This window comes from Mustela lutreola, chromosome 8 (genome assembly GCF_030435805.1).
Source record: "Mustela lutreola isolate mMusLut2 chromosome 8, mMusLut2.pri, whole genome shotgun sequence".
Classification (NCBI taxonomy): domain Eukaryota; kingdom Metazoa; phylum Chordata; class Mammalia; order Carnivora; family Mustelidae; genus Mustela; species Mustela lutreola.
This window is the reverse complement of record NC_081297.1, coordinates 105618053-105637975: the sequence shown is the minus strand read 5'-3', so window position 1 is coordinate 105637975 and position 19923 is coordinate 105618053. Positions and strand designations below refer to the sequence as shown.

Genomic DNA, 19923 nt, shown 5'->3' with positions numbered 1-19923 from the left:
TGTAGAGAGCATGGGGCACCTGGGTGGCTCAGTTGTTAAGTGTCTACCTTTGGGGTTGTGATCCCAGGGTCCTAGGATTGAGCCCCACATCAGGCTCCCTGCCTCCACTTCCCCTGCGTGTGTTCCCCCTCTCACTAGGTCTTTGTCAAATAAATAAAATCTTAAAAAAAAATAACAATTGTACAGAACAAACTACTTTCTTAGCAGGATTCAATTATTCCTCTTTCTGCTTTTTAGAGAGATTTATTTTTTAAAGTAACATTCTAACAGGCTACACACCTCTATTCAACAATTAGCAACTGATTTTTCCAAAGGTTGCATTCACCTCACAGATGTTTTTGTTTGTTTCTTTGTTTGGCTAGCATAATGTTTTCAAAGAGTTGGGAGTCAATATTTAAAGATTAGGAGATTTCATATAAAAACCCAGAACCTTGGCTTCTGTTTTAAAAACTGGATGCTCAGGCCCACATGGCAGAACTGACCACAGTGGAGAGAAACCACCCTCTTTAGACAGGTCAGAGCTTTCTCGTTTAAAATCCCCACAGTGGGGGACGCCTGGGTGGCTCAGTTGGTTAAGCAGCTGCCTTCGGCTCAGGTCATGATTCCGGCGTCCTGGGATCGAGTCTCACATCGGGCTCCTTGCTCCGCAGGGAGCCTGCTTCTCCCCTCTGCCTCTGCCTGCCATTCTGTCTGCCTGTGCTCGCTCTCTCTCCCTCTCTCTCTCTGATAAATAAATAAATTAAAAAAAAAAAATCCCCACAGTGGGACGCCTGGGTGGCTCAGTGGGTTAAGCAGCTGCCTTCAGCTCAGGTCATGATCCCAGCATCCTGGGATGGAGTCCCACATCGGGCTCCATGCTCCACAGGGAGCCTGCTTCTCCCTCTGACTCTGCCTGCCACTCTGCCTGTGATCGCTCTTGCTCTCTCTCTCTCTGACAAATAAATAAATAAAATCTTTTTTAAAAAAATAAATAAATAAAATAAAATCCCCACAGTTCCTGACAGACTCCTACACAACAAGACTAAGTTAAATACGAAAAATGTGAATGAAATGTTCACATTTTGTTAAATACGTAATGTGTTAAATGACGAAAAATGTGAACTATTACTATGGCCCACATTTCTATCAAAAATGGGAAAATAGAAGGCAAAGCAGGCCAAATGTTCAAAAACAAAAATTCTACTTCTGAAAATGAACACAATTCTTGTGTGTTTAAGATGCAAAAATCAGGTGCCTGGTTCCAGAGGGACACTTTGGTTTACAAATCCAGGTTTATTCCATGGAGTTCAAGTCAGACTTAATAATAGCACAAACAAAAAAAATAATAATAGCACAAACAAGAATCTCCTCTCATGCTCTACTGTGATTCATTATGAATGAGAGTAAGTCTGAAAGCTTCTGAACCTGAACACCACTCATTCGATTATTCACATGTCTCTGGAAAAGGCTAAGGTCTGAAATGGCAATCCCTTTCTTGCTCTCACTTTTTCCTTTCAGCTGAACAGAACTCCATTTTTATAGAGTACCAAGGAAATTTCTGTAAAGGCATACTTAAACTCTAGAGTATTCAAAACTGTCTAGGCTTGAGTCCAGAATATCTTATAAAGTGGGGCTTCAGATTTTAAAAAAGATGTCTGTTCTTTTGAAGTGACCAAAGACCAGACAAATCCTCCAAAAACTCCAAATGTAAACATTATACCACCTTTTATTTTTATTGCTATTTTTACAGGATACATAAAACTGATAAACTACTTACAGACATTCTTACTAAACGCATCGCTGCAATTGGTTTACAAAACTGTATTTCATTTCACTTATTTCTCATGTAGATGTAATAACTACACACAACGCAGAAATGTATTTTGAAATGTTTCACCAGTATTATCAGAGGCAGCGTTTATTAAAGGTTTTTAAATCTTCAAAGCAGTGTTTATATTTTAATGTTGGTAAATTAAATTCAGGCTGTGGAAGTTAGGAAAACATAATTTATAACCACTCATAAGATACAAGTTGTAGATTTCATTAATGATACAATCTTCAATTCCACCAATTAGATTAGAAGAAAACAACTCAGAACATTCATACTTACCATAATAGGTGCTTGCAGTCATAGATATAATCCAGAAAGCTAAAGAAATGCAAATGATCAGGCTCAATATAACTATATTGGTTATCATCTTTATATACTTTTTGCAAATATTGTCGTCAGGACCTGTCATGGAAAATAACAATATGAGCCCCTGAGGGACAGAATAGTGTTTCTAGGGAAAAATAAGTCGTTTAAGTTGCCAGTAAAAAACTCCCGGAGGCAAACATAAATGCCAACATCTTCCACCGACCGCAAAAATAACATAAATCCTAACTATTTCTGGAACCTGCGGCTGACGGATAGCTCAAACTCCTGTGGGCGATGTTAAGACCTCACTGGAAAAGCAAAGCTCATTCCTTCCGATCGAGGGGTCCTACCCTGGCGGGCACTTCACACCTGAGCTCCGCAGCCAGGAAGGCGAAAGGAAAGCGGAATCAGCCAATCGCCGGTCCTGGGACAGCGGGCTCCGCCTCCACCACACGCCCACGCGCTGACGCGGGGTCGAGGGTGGGGGGGCCGTCGGTCGCACAGAGACAAGGCGCGCAGCCAGAACCAGGGTGGGTTCCGAGGGTGAGCCCTGGGCGGTGGGGCGCAGTCCCGTCGCAACAGCCGCGGGAACCGCCCAAAGTTCAGGTCCAGACGCCCAGGCCGCGGACCCTGAAGCTCACCCGCACGCCGAATCGCGTCTCCGCTTCCTGCGCGCATGCGCTGCCGCCATCTAAGGGCGTGGCTTCACTCACGTAAGCATTTAAAAGGCGGCTCCAGTGCCGGCGGCTTGGCAGAAGCACCCAGGGGCTCCAGGGTTTGGCATTCTCCTCTGAATAGTGATCTGGAGGCTTAGAATCTTGCATTTGAGAACATACTCAGACAGGGGAAGATGGAAACTACCACTAGGGTAGGAATAGAAAACAGGAGTGTAAGTGAATTTAAACCCAGCAAGTCCATTTCAACCGTGATTGAATGCTTTTTCATCTATAAAAAGTTCATGCCATATAATAATACGGGTTTTTAAAAAGATTTATTGATTTGTTTTAGAGAGAGAGCACAGTGGAGGGAGGGACAGAGAGAACCTCAGGCCGACTCCCTGATGAGCCCGGAGCTTGCTCTATGGATCCTGAGATCATGACCTGAGCTGAAACCAAGTCAGAGGCTTAACCCACTGAGCCACCCAGGGGCGCCTAATATTACGGTTTTTTGTTGTTGTTGTTGTTGTTTTTAAGGGGAAAGGGGATATATTGTTTTGGAGGAGCAATTTCATGACTGAGAACATTATTTAAAATGACACTGTTTAGCACCTATAATGTGAGGGACATTGCTGGTTGCTGGAGATGTAAAGATAAAGTGGGGCATAGTTCCTGCTATTGAGCTCAAATTTATTGTTGTGACACCACTTACATTGTGGAACTCTGTTCCTACACCTCTCATTTTAAGTGTGTGCCTTCAGTCAATTCATTTAGAAAACAGAATCTCTTGTTAACACCAAGTTTGAACCTTGTGGCTTATGTCACATTTGAAATTAACTTGTGTGCCTGGGTTAAAATTAAGTGATAATTATGACATATCTGAACTTTTTCAGTCGATTGCTGACAATGTAAGAAGAGGAGGCAAATGAGTTTCAGGTGTAGTACCCAAATGTTTTTTAACCCAGAGTACTTTTTCTTTGAAAAGTAGTGTTTGTTTTTTAACTACTAAGTACTTTTAAAAAACACACAATTCTAAATTTAAGTAACATGCCAAGACAACATCCTCTTCTTTGGTAAGAAATCTAATTAACTGTGAAGTGGGATTAAATAGTAGTGTCCATCTTATTTGACTAAATTTATATATGGTCTTCCTACAGAAATTATGTGCTCACTTTATTTTTGTCTTATTCTGTTTGGTACAGATAAATAATTGAATTACCTCAGCAAGTTGACTGGCCAATATCAGTCACACCAGATAATTGGGTAGGGTTAATGTCACTTCAGTATGCTAAGCGAAGTGTTATAGAAAGAGGGATTGTCAGGGCTAAGACGAAAGATGACAAAGTTAAGTGACCAAGCTGAGGGAAGGGCACTCGTAGTTGGTTAAGGAGAGCATGAAAATAGGAAGTCCAAGAGAATGGAGAAGAGTTAGAGATAAGGTTTGAAATATTGTATCTAAACAAGCTGAAAGTTCACCTAAGAGATAGGCACATACCTGCTTTCTTTTCTTTTCTTTTTTTTTTTTTAAAGGATTTTATCCATTCATTTATGACTCCAACGAGTTGGGAGTAGGGGCAGGAGAGAGCAGCAGACTCTCTACTGAGCAGGAAATCCAACTCAGGGCTCAATCTCAGGACCTTAAGATCATGACCAGACCTGAAGGCAGTTGCTTAACTAACAGAGCCATCCAGGCATCCTACATACTTTTCTTGATATTAAACTCAAAAGTTTTTCTTTTTCAACCTTTGGAGCACAAGTTTTAAAAGCCTAGGCAGCAATCTGAAGACTGATTTCTTATATTAGATTCGACTCATTGTAAAGGACATTAGGAAGAGTGCAGGGAGCAGGAGTAAACAAATGGAATATTTCCTTCCAGTAGTCTTGAGGACAGGGACCTTGTTTGGTTCATCCTAGTTTGCTCAGTGTCTTTTAGTGAGAATATTAATATACTATTTTTTGGATTAAAGTATCAAATTAAAAAATGAATTAAAAAAAAATCACATCTTATGGGGCACCTGGGTAGCTCAGTTGTTAAGGGTCTGCCTTTGGCTCAGGTCATGATCCGAGTCCTAGGATTGAGCCCTGCGTCGAGCTCCCTGCTTAGCCAGGAGCCTGCTTCTCCCTCTCCCTCTACTGCTCCCCCTGCTTTTGCTCTCTCTGTCAAATAAAGTCTTAAAGAAAAATAAAACTAAAAAATCACATCTTATTTCCTATTTTGTCATTAAAATCATGCTTTGGTAATTGTATTTACAAATAAATCTTCGTGTAAGCCTCTGAATTATTGTTGGGAGAGACAGAATTTTTATAGCCCTGTATATCTGGTTTAGATTGCATAACCAGTATGAAACAGTGCAGTGGCACAGGGTGGCTCAGTCAGTTAGTTGTCCAACTCTTGATTTCGGTTCAGGTCATGATTTCCAGGTCCTCTGCACTCATCGTGTTGGGCTCTGTGCTCTGCACTTGGCCTTCTCCCTCTGCTCTTCACACTCCCACCCTGGCTCGTGCTCTTGTGCTCTCTCTCTCAAATAAATAAATAAAATCTTAAAAAAGAACAGCAAAAGCAACAACAACAAAAAAACCCCGAAAAAACCACTGCAAATAAACTATAATGCATGCTTAGATATAACTTGAGCTATGAAAATAAAAATGGTAATTCCTCTTCTAGTCTTTACATAATCCCTATTCTGTTTACAGTTTGCTTCAATTTAAGGTAAAGGATTTCTACAGAAATATTTTAGTGGGTCCATGTAAGGAAAAGACTTCCACAGAGCTAGTCAGGTGTCTTTTGTTTAAAAAAAAAAAAAAAGTCATGACAGTAATTTCCTTGTAAAAAAATTTTTAATAACATTCTCAGAATACAATAGTAATTGTTTAATATACATTATAAAATGATTAATTTTAGGAAGTTTTCAACTGTCTAAATACCTACAGAATCCCATATTCTGGCATAAAGATGAACTATTTTCTCTATTATACCAACATTAAAATTTACCCGTATTCTAACATTGAGAACTGAGATAATTTACCAACATTATAAAATCTACCTAGAAAAGATCTACAGTGATTTCATAGATGATCTTAACTACATATGTAAAATTTTTTATTTTAATTTTTTGAGACACACGACTTGTCCTACTTTAGTAACATGATTCATATGTTGGATGGGAGTTATAATGTGGAGGGCAAAGCAAAGGATTTGAAGGCTGAAGACCATTGCTCAATCTAGGGATTGCACTTCCTAGATTGCTGGCACTTCTATCCTTTGTGCCTCTTGGCACATTTTAAACATCTAAATAAATAAATAACATTAACAAGGATTTCTTCACTTGTAAATTGGGAGATAATGCTACTTACGGCACAGAATATTTGTAAACAATAAGAGATCAAATGGATGCCATAGTGATTTGTTAAACTTCAGACGCTGAACTAAATTATTTGTAAAAATCTTTTAGCAAAGTTTGTTATTTTATAAAAATATCAAATGTCAAATAAACTTGAGTACTTGGCTGATACAGTATTTAGTTGTATTTTCCTGTTAAAATGATACCATTAACAATTTGTTCAGTGTTCATTTTCAAGTTGAAGTTGAAAAATGTCTTATAACTCATTAAAAGAACACTGTATATAATTCAGGTCAATTCTGATATTCTTCTGTCTCCTTTGGTTAAGTCATAAGAAGAAATCAGTTTTGTTTCAGGGGAAAAGTTTTTTGGAAAAAGGTCTAAAGTTTATATCTTTTAAAATTCCAATTCAACAGCATTTACCAAAGCACTTCACGTAGATTTCTTTAATAGTATTTATCATATTGTATTACAAATATATATTTTTTTCTCAGAAGACTTTTGAGGAACTTAAGGGCAGATAATCATGTCTTCTTTGAGTCAAGTCATTAGCCCTTGTCTGGTTCTTCATAGAGGTTAGTGCCTAGCAGGCATAGAATGAGTAGCACATAAAATGAACAGAGGATATGTGTTGGGTCCAGCAGAAGAAAAAGAGCTGCTTTATTTTTATGGTAGGTGGTCAAACTGATAAGTTTATCAACAACAGAAAACAGGATTTAAAAAGATTTAGGTTTTTCTCTATGAATGAGACTAGTTTGAAGGTAGACAGATTTATGTTTGTTAATGAAATAATTTGATTCAGGGAGAATTTGGAGCATGTTATCAGGACAGTAACGTGAAAATGACAAGGACAAAACACCAAAAAAATGTACTTTAATATTACTTAGTGGTAGTTTATTCAGTAGTCTCAAATAATAATGAAGTCTAGTTAACTTTGCTAAAAGCTTGTATTTTATGTCTTATTTTTGTGATTTTTAAAATGTTATATTACGATATCAAGATACTATTGTAGATGGGAATGAGCCTGCATTAATTACTATTTTGTTTTATATAGGGTAGGGGTGATGAACCACATGAGAGTTTATACTTGGAAAACACAGTTTAGGTTTAGATGATTATTTACTCAGCTTATTTTGAGGTATAAAAGCTATGGTCAGTAAGTGAAGAGATATTTGACACCATATTAGAAAAAAAAGATGGAATGACAATTTCAAGGAGCTATGTCCAATATTTGGGAAAAAATGACTTAAGGAGGTTTATAATACTCACAAGAGGATTTTCAAAAATATTTGTTTAAAGTGCCCCAGGATAACCACACAGACTTTTCTTACCTTTGCCTTTGTGAATCTAGTTGCTTGGGAGGCATTTGTTATGAAAAGAAAGGGTGCTGCGGCACCTGGGTGGCTCAGTAGGTTGAGCCTCAGCCTTTGGCTCAGGTCATGAATTCAGGGTCCTGGGATTGAGCCCCACATGGGGCTCTCTGCTCAGCGGGGAGCCTGCTTCCCACCCTCTCTCTGCCTACTTGTGATCTCTCTCTCTCTCTCTGTGTCAAATAAATAGGTGAAATCTTAAAAAAAGAAAAAGAAAGAAAGGTTGCTAATATTGTAAAAAGACTACCGATAGGATCCAAGCAAATGTCACCAAAAACAAAACAAAACAAAACAAACACAACCCAATCCTCCCTCCCCAAAATTCTTTATAAAATAAAACAACCATTACCTTAAAGGAAAAATTTCTAACAATTTTGGTTCAGCATATACATGTTGCTTTCATATGGTAGTGTCAGAAGCTTGAACTAAAACTGAGTAACTTGATTATTACGCATTAATAATTTTAATGTGATTTGCCCAAAGCTATTTAAAGGAAAGGATTCTTACTAAAATTAAAAATTTATCTGGTGAAATAAGGTGAACTCTTTAATTAGTTCAAGTGGCAACTATCATAGTTCTCATATTCTTTTTTTTTTTTTTAAGATTTTATTCATTTGACAGAGAGAGAGAAATCACAAGTAGGCAGAGAGGCAGGCAGAGAGAGAGAGAGGAGGAAGCAGGCTCCCCCGTGAGCAGAGAGCCCGACGTGGGGCTTGATCCCAGGACCCTGGGATCATGACCTGAGCCGAAGGCAGAGGCTTTAACCCACTGAGCCACCCAGGTGCCCCCATAGTTCTCATATTCTATTTTTAAAAATAATTAGCATTTTCATAGTTTTATCAGACACATGTATTTTTATAGAAAAATACATTTCCCTTCCCTTATGAGACACAGTTGTTCTATTTGACTTGTTAAAAAAGGAGATAAAACAAGCTGATAGGTACAATAAATTGATTCTGTTTTAAGTTATAAGTTGTGAAGATAAAATTTGGTAAGTGCTTTTCTGTGATAAAATCCTAATGTGGACTTTTGGGGTTAAAAAAAAGCTTACGAGTTTTGGTATGTATATTGATACATACAATATTAATGGCGGTAGAGGAGGTTATTACTAACATGGAACTTTGCATCACATTGCCTAATTAGTGGACCAACTTTAAAATTGAAAATGTGGAATTTTTATTATGAGAAAAAAGTAATATAAATATATCTATTTGTTTAACTAAGGTAAAAGCTAGATCACAATGTCTACATTATTTCACAACATACAACTGGCTATCAGTTTTTCTAGTCTCAGTTACTTGAGGCCTTACCTTGCTTGGATGACTCAAGAGCATTTCACATTCAAAATATTATATAATCTGTTTTAAAAGCTAATATTTTCATGAAGGAGGCCATGACTTTTATCACTTTTGTTAGTGAGCAGACACAGAAAGTTTAAATAACAGAATTTTCCTTGTACCTCAGACTTTTTCCTTATAAAATTTCCCAATCACAGTGCCAGTAATAGTTCAATTAATACAAAACCCAGCAGTTTTAAAGTCATATTTAATGTTGGTTAATTCTTACTTACCATCCTATTTAGAATGTAATATCCCAACATTGGTACAGGAAAAAAAAATTTCTATTAGAAATTAAACATTGTCATAGACAGTTCTTTAAAAGTAGTTTTAAAAGACAAAAACACAAAACACCTTGTAAACATACAATTTCCTAGCAAAATTTTTAAGTACATAATTCTCATGTAAGGCACTTCCATTCTTTTTCAAATATAAGTTTCATAGAAAGTTTCATTTTTTTAATAATCAAGTCTTCATAAATTATACAGTAATAATGGTACTTCAAGTAAAACTTTATTAAATACCCAATTTTGGCATAATTTCCTTAAATATTTTTACCTTTGAATAGAATGAAGGATGGGCATCAAGTTCTTTGTGGGCTACTCTTAAAGGAATGTTTTATAGAATTGGTAATGTTTTATCTTGTTGATCAGGTTCAAGAATCTTGAAATCTTCCAAAGGAAGACTGCTTAAGGCAGTTGGTAAAATGTGTTCTGATGTGCCCTTAGGTAATATGTTATTTGCTTCCAGATTCTTCACCAAGCATGTGGCTTTGATCCATCTTCGTGTTGCTCTGCGTTCTTTTTGTAAGCAAGTTTTCATTTTCTTTCTTAAACTTGCTATTTCTTTTTCCAGTTTAATTATCCTCTTTTTTGCCTCCATAGGATTCCTAAAAGCATAACTGTGTTCAAGTAGTACTTGCTGGCTACTAATGTTTGATTTTAAATTAGATGGTCCTGTTGGGGTACAACTGTTGTTTTTCTTCAAAAGATTCCTTGACTTGAGTTTCTAAGCCAAATAAAATTAGAGAGTCGAACATAAATTATGGAATATCACAAATAAGTAAAATTTGTCCAGTTTTTTATAAAAGTAATTAAACTGCTCTTTTAAAAACTGATTTTAAAAGTTTGATAGGAAACATCAGCTGCCCATCTCATGTAGTCATGGATTCAAGTTCCTCAACTTGTTGCATTAGCTCCTGCCACCTTATTTCATTTTATCATTTCTCTTCAGAGGGATATAAACATTGTTTGTATTTTAGGGAGATTTTAAAAATCTTTTGCAATTTTCTCACTAAGGCCAATGTAATGTATTTAGACATTTGGTTGATCTCTGATACTGATTTAATCTCTTTTTTAGGTAAACACTATTCTTTCTTTTTTTTTTTTTTTTTTTTATCTGACAGAGATCACAAGTAGGCAGAGAGGCAAGCAGAGAGAGAGGAGGAAGCAGGCTCCCTGCAGAGCAGAGAGCCCGATGCGGGGCTCGATCCCAGGACCCTGGGATCATGACCTGAGCCGAAGGCAGAGGCTTAACCCACTGAGCCACCCAGGTGCCCCTAAACACTATTCTTTCAATTTGATATTTCAAACCTGGGGTTCTATTTAATAAAAAATTATCCCCAAGTTATCAAGCTCCTGAATAGATTTACCTATTAAATGTTCACAATTAAATCTTCCATTCTAAGATTTAAAATCTGGCCAGGAACTTTATACCCAATTCTGAGGACCCTGAGGACTTTCCCCCCTTTATCTCTTTTACTCAATTGTCCTCAAGTCCCATTAATTCTACCTCCTAAGTATCTCTATCATGAATCCTTTCTTCTCCATCACTCTTTTTTTTTTTTCTTTTTGGTTAAAGTGTGTTTCTTTTTTTTTTTTTTAAACTAACATATGATATATTATTTGTTTCTGTGATTCATCACTCTTACACAATTCACAGTGCTCACCATCACGTCCATTATGCTTAATGCTACTGCCCACATCAGGCCTGTATCATACCTGGCTTGAATATATTAAAAAATTCTTTAATGATGTCCACCTCATTCTGATCCTAATTCATATTCTGCCACCAAAATAATTTTTCTAACAGATCTGATGTTTCTGTAACTGGCTAACTTTCTCTTTGCTTTATTATCTAAAGACAAAAAAATCTTTACATAGCAAACTTACAATACAGGATCTCACCCCATTCTGCCATTCACCATCTTGATTCATACTCCCATATGAAATCACCTTCCGTTCCCAGATTATGTCTTAACTTCCTAAATGTGCTTCTTTTATTGATTCAGCAAATAGTATTAAAAACACAGGAATTCATTTTTTGACAAATAAATTTTCCTCTCTGATCAGATTTTTATCTAGATTCCCAACTGGATAAAATATTGTTTTAATACATTCATTATCTACCTTAATTCTCTCCTTCCTTTTATGTATCACTTGCTAACATTTGATTATTTTCCACTTAACCCTCAACCCATTGACTTCTGTTCTCCTCATGTTGTTGTAATTGTCCTATGCAAGGTTAAGAACCCTCTCCTAGGTTCTAAACTCCAAGCTCAACTCCAGCACAAAATCTAAGCTAAATTTCTTAGCTTGATGAAGTTTTCTGTAATGCCCTCCTCTGAACTTATATTCTTTGTTGTAACTCTGGTATTCTCTGTGCTGTTCTTAAAGCTCATCACACACATTTTGAATATTATCTTAAAATCAAGAACAGAATGATGCTAGAAGTATCATTGCTCATGATTTCTCAGTTTTACCATTGGTTCAGTTACTGATAATAACTGGAAGTAATGTAAAATTCCAATATAGTAAAATCAGTTTGGATTGCGGAAAGAATACCGAAGTCAGGAGACCTGAGCTCTAATTGTAGTATGTACCTTTCCTGCACAAGAGAAGTTTTGTGACTTACTTGAGGCCCAGTATTATATATGAATTTTGATATATTCTGAATTGTTCTAATTTGTAAACAAAAAAGAATGGGTACCAAAAATGGTAAAAACGGATAAAAGAAAAGTAATGTTACCTACCATAGACTTTAAATGGGTACAAAAATCAAAAATGGTTGGAACAGCATCCATTTTAAGTCGTCGAGTTTGTCCTGTTAAGTCAAAACAGGAGGCTTCAAAATGCTTTGAACAAAGAAAAGTGTGTTTTCCTGGCACAAAATTTTTGCGCCTAAGCAGGCGAATCCATTCTTTTCTTCTTTTAGGATCCAAAGGAAACCTTTAAAAAAAAGAAAGAAAAGGCAACTCATATTCCAACAATTACACTCTGGTTGCACCTTAATGGTTAAAAGAAATTTTAAAAGATGATGATTTAAAGTGTCTTCCATCTACATAAAAAATTACAATATCCAGACATTGGAACAAAAAGCAATTCATGCTATTTTTTATAAGTTGCAAAAAAATTAATGAAAAACTGACTTGAGTGTTTTTATTTTTCAGGGTTTTAAAGAGATCTTTCTTCTCAACCTGGTTCTTAACATGGGCAGTAAAAATAAACAAGACTATACTGATCTAGATCAAGGTTACATAGAACCATTACGCGCACATGTAATTCCCAGTGCTATGATCTGCTGATGTATGTACATGGTCAAGAAAAATCAAATATCTGCAGATTAAATTTTATCAAGGAAAGCCTAGACACAGTCTTGTATTCCTTCCTCTGTGTTCCTTCACTGTGACACTTACCACATTCTTTTATAATTTTTCCATTTTAATAAATTTCCAGTGAAATAAAAGTACAGTGTAAGTTTCTTGAGGACAGGGATCATTGTATCATCTGTTTATCTTTAACACTTAGCACAGTGCCTTTCAAACAGTAGGGGCTCAACAAATATTTGCTTAATTGATATAAAAATATATAAATTAACAATTCACTGTATTAATTCCATGTAAACTGCATATATTTTTAAAAAATGAACTCAAGGGGCGCCTGGGTGGCTCAGTGGGTTAAGGCCTCTGCCTTCAGCTCAGGTCATGATCCCAGGGTCCTGGGATCCAGCCCCACATTGGGCTCTCTGCTCAGCGGGGAGCCTGCTTCCTCCTGTCTCTCTGCCTGCCTCTCTGCCTACTGTGATCTCTGTCTGTCAAATAAAAAAATAAAATCTTAAAAAAAAAAAATGAACTCAAGCTATGTAGTACACTATAAAGCATAATTATTTCAAAAAGTAAAATGCTGCTGACAAGGAAAGCAGGAATGTTATTTCTTTCATATTTATTTTAAATACAAAATATACTGGTATGTACAAGTGTATACCTGTTAAGGAAGAGAAAAATATAAGGGACTGCCCCCAAATTCTAGTGGTAAGTATGCTGACTTGAAAACATAAGAAATCAACATTCATAGTTATTAGAGTTGAGCTCTTCTTTAGTTTGATTACTTTATCCTTCACATATTATGAACTAACTCGGATTTAAAAAGAACTACTCAAATCATGTTAAAAGATAATGTGACTCTGAAACCCAAGTGAAGCTTTACCAGGTAAAGCTTTTGCTAGACTACATATAATAGGTTTGCTCAAATTACCAGTAGTGATGGGCACAAATGAAAAACCAGATTAACTGGTAAGTAACCCCATTTCCTGTCCCTATTACCGTACCTAAACAAACCCTAATCTGAAAATAGTAACATCTGTATGTCACTCTACAGTTCATGTTTTCATATATATAAGTTTTTTCTATTTCACTAGAAACTTCTGATGGAGGATTTATCTACTCTGCCTAGCCCTTACTTGTTAATAATAATGTATTCTCATTTCAAAGATCTCTGTTCCAATATTTAAGGGTTTAGAAATGTTTCCTGTGGCCTCAGCTAAAAGTCAAGCTTTTTACAAGCACATTTCTCTTTTGGGCCTCAATAAAGATGCAGAACAAATAAGTATCATTGCCATTATCATTGTTATAAGAACCTTCAAATATATGACAACTGTCAGATACTGTTTTTCAACTTTTTTTTTTTAAGATTTTATTTATTTATTTAACAGAGATCACAAGTAGGCAGAGAGGCAGGCAGAGAGACAGGAGGAAGCAGGCTCCCCGCTGAGCAGAGTAGAGGAGAGAGCCCCATGCGGGGCTCAATCCCAGGACCCTGAGATCATGACCTGAGATGAAGGCAGAGGCTTTAACCCACTGAGCCACCCAGGCGCCTGTTTTTCAACTTTATTTTAGCTCTTTGTAGAAAACTTGTTTTCTTCCTTTACAGAAACTTTGTTATTTTTTGGATTTATTATTAATTTTTTATTTAATTAACAAAAATGTACTATTTGTTTCAGGGGTATAGGCCTCTGATTCTTCAGTCTTACACAGAATACCCAGCACTCACCACAACATATACCCTCCCCAATGTCTATTAAAAAAAAATTTTTTTTAAAACAGCATTTTTTTTTTAAGATTTTATTTATTAATTTGACAGACAGAGATCACAAGTAGGCAGAGAAGCAGGCAGAGAGAGAGGGAGAAGCAGGCTCCCCGCTGAGCAGAGAGCCCGACGCGGGGCTCGATCCCAGGACCCTGGGATCATGACCTGAGCCGAAGGCAGAGGCTTTAACCCACCAAGCCACCCAGGCGCCCCCCCAAAATTTTTTTTTTAAAGTAGGTTCCACGCTCAGTGTGGGGCTTGAGCTCGACCCCAAAATCAAGAGTGGCATGTTCTTTCAATTGAGCCAGCCAGATATCCCTAGCTCTTTTTTTTTTTTTTTAATTTTATTTATTTATATGAGAGAGATCTTAAGTAGGCAGAGAGGTAGGCAGAGAGAGGGAAGCAGGCTCCCTGCTGAGCAGAGAGCCCCATGCGGGGCCCGATCCCAGCACCCTGGGATCACGACGTGAGCTGAAGGCAGAGGCTTAACCCACTGAGCTACCCAGGCGCACCCCTAGCTCTTTTTTAAAACTCATTATGAAACCATTGCCTAATTGAACCTTAACCTGAGCCAATTTTCCTTGCTTATTTTAAGATTCAATTTAGGAACCCCATATTCCTAAGGAAATTCCATGGATTAGACTAGATGTTCCTATATCATATAGAATACCATTGTATTCTAATTGTTTACTTTTCTATTTCCACCTCTAGATCATAAGTTTCTCCTGTGTAGGAGCTATGGTTTTCACTACTTTATCCTGTGAAGTAAGCACTCAATGAACTTTCTCAGTGAATCAACGAATGAACAAACTAATGAGATTAGTTTGGCATTACTAATGTTTACCTGTGTTGAAATAGAATAAAAATAATCATTTTAATTTGAAGCAATGCTTTTATACAGCCTTTACCTTATATTTTGTTTTTCATGAGTTTGGATTTTTCTCAGCATATTCAACAGGTGAGAGATGTAGCCCATAAGCTGAATTTAAGTAATAATAAATCCTCCTATAAATATTAAAAAATTAACATGGTGGTTAACTGATGGATTTGTCTACCAATAATAGAACCAAGCTTTCAGAAACATTAGATGCTTTGGAAAATAATGCTACTTTGCTTGAGTCTTTATTAATAGCTGAATGCCTTTTCTATTCCAAGACTGTCCTAGGTGCAGAAGACATAGTGGTGAACAAAACTGACCTACCTTTATGCTTTAGGGTATCTACTTTTTACATGAGGATATATTGTAATGGGAAGGACAGAGAATCAAATGGCTTGATGCAGTTAGAAAGGATGGCTGAGAACATGGTCTTTGGAGTCAAACCAAGGTGCCAGTCCTGGTTCCCTCAGTGTAATACCTGAGTGACATTAGGCAAACTGTTTAGCTTTTTTAGGGTTCAGTTTTATCAGTTATACAGTGGAGTAATATTTGTACCTAGTAGGATTCCAGGGATTCAATGAGTAAATAATTCACCCAGTGCACAGTACACAGTAAATACTAAATAAAGGCTATTTATTAATATAAAAGTAATTACAGATGCCATGAGTGTTATCAAAAGGTAAGTATACGGTGGCAGGGGATCATAAAATAGGAAGAGCTAATCTAGTCAGGAGGTTTTAAGAGAGTAGGCATTAGCTAGAGAAGGTAGGATGGGGATGGCAAGAGTGTTAACTATCACGGGGACAGTGAAGAGTGTTATGACATGAAATGATGCTGGAGGGGCTTCTAAGTTAAAGAGTAATTTTGAACTCATCCAAAATGGTTTAAGAAGTCCATTAAAAGGCCTAATTTAAAGAACTGATTAACATAAAATTTTTTAACAAGCTGTTAAGCACAGCCATTATTAAAAATGTACATTTGAAATGAAATGAAGACCAAAGATAATAAATACTGAAACCCATCATTTCATAATTACTTTACTATTATCTATAATAGTAAATAGTATCTGAAAATTATTTGTCTGTTTTGTGTGTGGTACTGCACATTTCTTCCTGATTGTATGATTAGTGATGTCATACTGATAACTTGAAACTAGCCATGGTAGAGAATTGATATTGTGGAAATTGGGCAATTGCTACAGATCAGTGCTTTCCCCTTTCCCTGGAGATCCTGCTGTTAAACCTGTTAAGAACATACCATTGATTATCACTGAGCCACCCAGGCGCCCCCAAACCATTGATTATAGAAGAGAGGCTAGGAGTGCCATCAATAGAAGCAGTGAATCTGTTCAGAGGCTGTTGTAATAATCCAATTAAGAGGAAATATGGGAGGGGCACCTGGGTGGCTCAGTGGGTTAAGCCTTTGCCTTCTGCTCAGGTCAAGATCTCAGGGTCCTGTTATCCAGCCCACATCTGGGCGTCTGCTCAACGGGGAGCCCACTTTCCCCGCTCCCTCTGCCTGCCTCTCTGCCTACTTGTGATCTCTCTGTCAAATAATTTTATATTAATAAATAGCCTTTAGTTAGTATTTACTGTGTACTGAGGCACTGGGGAGTCAAGGGAGGATGACCTCCCACTTTTGGGGTGGATGATGTTTTCATTTACTGAAAAAGGGAATACAGGGGGTGAGATGGTGGTAAGAGCAAATTCATTACTATAAAATTTTGATACATTGAGCCTGAGCAACTGAAGAGAGACTAGGGAAATACTGAGACACCAACGAGTTAAACTGAGACCACAGGAACAGTTGAAATCATTTTGGCAAGAATAATAAGACCTAAGTCAGAGGACTGAGAAGGGAAGAGGCTGGCAGAGAAAACTGAAGACAGGTCAAAGAAGATGAAAATCACAAAATTAGTGTCAAATAATTCAAAAGTAGAGAGTATTTCAAGGAGGAAATGAAGACATGCCATGAAAAGAAATACAAGAGTGATAACTCATAGCAACAGCAGTTTCAGAAGATTATTGGGGGATTTAGACTGGAGTGGGCTAAGAGATAAGAAAAATGGATAGTGAGTTTAGAGAACATAAATTGTACACAGGGATAAAGAAGTCTATCAACATCCTAGGAAAGAATTAGTCAAACATTGTATTTATGAAATAGGAATGTAATTTATTATAATGTTAAGATCTAAGTTTCCATAAAAAGGTTACTTTCATAGGAGGCAAAAGGTCAATTATGCATGTTACTGTATCACTGTGTATCTCTTAAACATTCAAGATTATTGGTGCCTTCAACTCTTCCCTCTCCCTCATCTTCCATATCAAATGACCATACAGTAGTTTCTACTCAAACATTTCTTAAATCTGTTCACGTCTTTCTATCTCTGTCAGTATCACTCTATTCCAGGTTACTGGTAGATGCTCCCTTCTTTTACTCTAAGTTCCAGTTTTTTCCCTACTAACTCTCACCTCTTCCAATCTAGTGCTGGTTGTGCCAGCAATGAAGTACATAATTTAGCTTAGTTGACACTGTAGGAGAATTTCTCTGTGAAAGAAGTGGTAGATAAATTAATATTGTGTAATAAGCTCATTTTGAACACTTTAAGTAACACCATAATTCTCCACACTGCTGCCAGAGGGCTTCTTAATATGCAAATCTAATCAAGCTGTTCTTTTAAAAACTTTTGTGTCTTCTCAAATACTCACTGGATAAAAGATAAAATCAGTAAAGTAGCATACAGGACTAAATCTATGTCATCCTTTAGTATCATCTGAAATTTCACATCCTTTTGAGAAATATTCTTTGACTTTACAAGGCTACAGGCTAGGTATTGAGGTGTCTCTTCTGTGGCATTTAACCATAATTATCCTTCTTTCTCACTACCTACTAAATTCAAGAAGTATAAGAATTTTCCGGGGTTAGGGGGTGGGAGGGCGCCTGTGTGCCTCAGTTGGTTAGGCCCCCAACTCTTGATTTTGACTCAGGTCATGATCTCAGGGAAGCGAGTTCTAACAGCCAGGGGCGCTCCCCACTTGTTGGGATAGGCTCAGTCGTCTTCTCCCTCTGCCCCTGCCCCCGCTCCTGCATGCTTGAGCTCTCTCAAGTAAATCTTAAAAAAAAAAAGAAAAGAAAATTTTCTGGATCGCTGGCACAACGTCAGGCAAATTAGAACCCTGTACACATTTGATGGATGAATGAATGAAGCACTACATTTCCATGAAATACCTGAAAAACAAACATCACAAGGATTTTTTTTTTTTAAAGTAGCGGTTTTTTATAAGGGATCATTTAGTCATAATTAGGCAAGGAAATAGTTAAGGATATAATTTTTTCCCCACATTCTAAGATCGTACTAAGTTGCTAGATATAGAAAATCAGAACTATTTGCACATAGCTTTTTTTTTTTTTTCCAATGCTTCTTTTCTTCAGGCACAGGGCAGGCACTTGCACAGAAGGTAAACATTTACCGAGTACTTACTATATTTCATGCAGTGTTCACAGTGTTTTCAAAAGTTCTGATTTGACAGGACTAAAGACTTTTGACTGCTCTTCCAACAAACGGAGGAAAAACGAAACCTAAGTTCTTTTCATTCCTCTATTCTGGGAAGAACAGAAGGCTCATCTTTTGCACTTTCATTACCATCTCTTCATTCCATGGATACCAATGATGACTCAACTCCTCCGCAATAACTGTATGTGACTATTAGAAATCTAAATGCTTCCCATGTCAATTTAGCTAGTGAGAATTTCCTAATATTGATGGGAGCACAGCAGGCTTTTAAGGCGACTGCTGACTTGAACAGGAAGGTTTCGCTTCCTTTTAAGGCATCATTCAGGTCAAGACCCAGCCTAACACAAAAGAATAGAAAATTAAGATGTTCTTTTACTTTTTCTCTAAGGCGTAACCACCATACAGAACTTGGATTTCTTTGACAAAGTGAGTTAACTCTCCCCGAAGAAGAAAAAAATTGGACAGATTTGAGAAATACACACAAAGGGCAGAACTGATGCTTCCTTGCTACTACCTAGGTAGTGAAGTCATTAGAATTAATAGGATCCTCTTATTCCTTCCACACAAGCGACACCCAATCTAGGAACTCCCGTTTCCGTCACCCCCACTCCCTGCCCAGGTTACCTGTGGAAGCTGATGTTAATGTGCTTGTTGTAGGTAGTAGCACAGCCCGCCGCGGCGCAATTGGTCGGCATTTCCCTTTCCCCCTCATTCGGCGCTGCCTTAAGCCTGTTCTGAGGCGCCGGCTGCTACGCTTCCTTCGGGCAAACGCTAGGCAAGCGAGGCAGGGGACGGGCCCACCGAGAGGAGTCGTGAAAGCCGAGTGGGATAAACGGGTTTGTCAATGGGGGGATGGGGGGGTGTCAGTCCTCCCTGTCTCTTTATTAATATGGCGGACTTCAGCCAGCAAAGCAGACAGTCCTGGAACTCCGGTCGCCTACGTTTACTTTCACCAACATGGCGGACACAAGCCGCCCTCTCCCGGCTTCCAAAAAGGGAGTGGGACTACTGCGTCTCTTTGGCAGCGGTCCTCGGAGCAATGAAAAAAGTGTCTCTCCCCCACCCCTCTGTCACTATGAAACTCTTGCGGCCAAGACTAAAAATGGGACCGCCCACCCCGCCACGCACCCAGATATCCCAATCTGGAGTCGGGGGTGGGTGTGAGATAGAGGTTGGAACGACAAACCCGAAGACAGAGGGGGAAAAAAGACTACAAGTCCCACTAAGCATCGCTTTGTCCTAATTATTATCGCGTGAACTGGACGCTTGTTTCCTGCGTGCCGCAGGAAGTGACGTCACGGGCCGAGCCACTTCCAGAGGCCCTTTCTCGCGAGGCGGAAGAGCCCCGA

General features: G+C 37.8%; 2 protein-coding genes across 5 annotated transcripts in view; both read right to left on the bottom strand.

Annotated features, from left to right (window-relative positions):
* The window catches only part of TMEM19 (transmembrane protein 19), a 35091-nt gene extending 32243 nt beyond the window's left edge, over positions 1 to 2848 (bottom strand). Inside the window, exons 1-2 of one of the 4 annotated variants that reach the window (XM_059186336.1) lie at positions 2758 to 2848; positions 2090 to 2212 (exon numbers count right to left, since the gene is read on the bottom strand). In XM_059186336.1, the coding sequence (XP_059042319.1) occupies positions 2090 to 2212; positions 2758 to 2794 (160 nt within the window). In that variant the 5' untranslated portion in view covers positions 2795 to 2848. The other 3 variants (XM_059186333.1, XM_059186335.1, XM_059186334.1) reach the window with 3 other exon arrangements.
* A 2743-nt stretch (positions 2849 to 5591) lies between these two features.
* THAP2 (THAP domain containing 2) lies at positions 5592 to 19877 on the bottom strand. The gene is made up of 3 exons (XM_059186332.1): positions 19199 to 19877; positions 11852 to 12047; positions 5592 to 9828 (listed from the first exon to the last, which is right to left on the bottom strand). Exons 1-3 carry the CDS (start codon positions 19267 to 19269, stop codon positions 9439 to 9441), a joined length of 657 nt encoding a protein of 218 aa, XP_059042315.1. The 5' UTR covers positions 19270 to 19877; the 3' UTR covers positions 5592 to 9438.
* Between the last annotated feature and the right edge of the window lie 46 nt (positions 19878 to 19923).

Excerpts from the sequence above, each read along its gene's own strand:
- THAP2 (XM_059186332.1), bottom strand. The coding sequence starts at position 19,269 with ATGCCGACCAATTGCGCCGCGGCGGGCTGTGCTACTACCTACAACAAG. Across the intron at positions 12,048-19,198 it reads ATTAACATCAGCTTCCACAG|GTTTCCTTTGGATCCTAAAA; the intron begins GTAACCTGGGCA and ends TTTTTTTTAAAG. Across the intron at positions 9,829-11,851 it reads GTACCCATTTAAAGTCTATG|AAACTCAAGTCAAGGAATCT; the intron begins GTAGGTAACATT and ends TATTTGGCTTAG.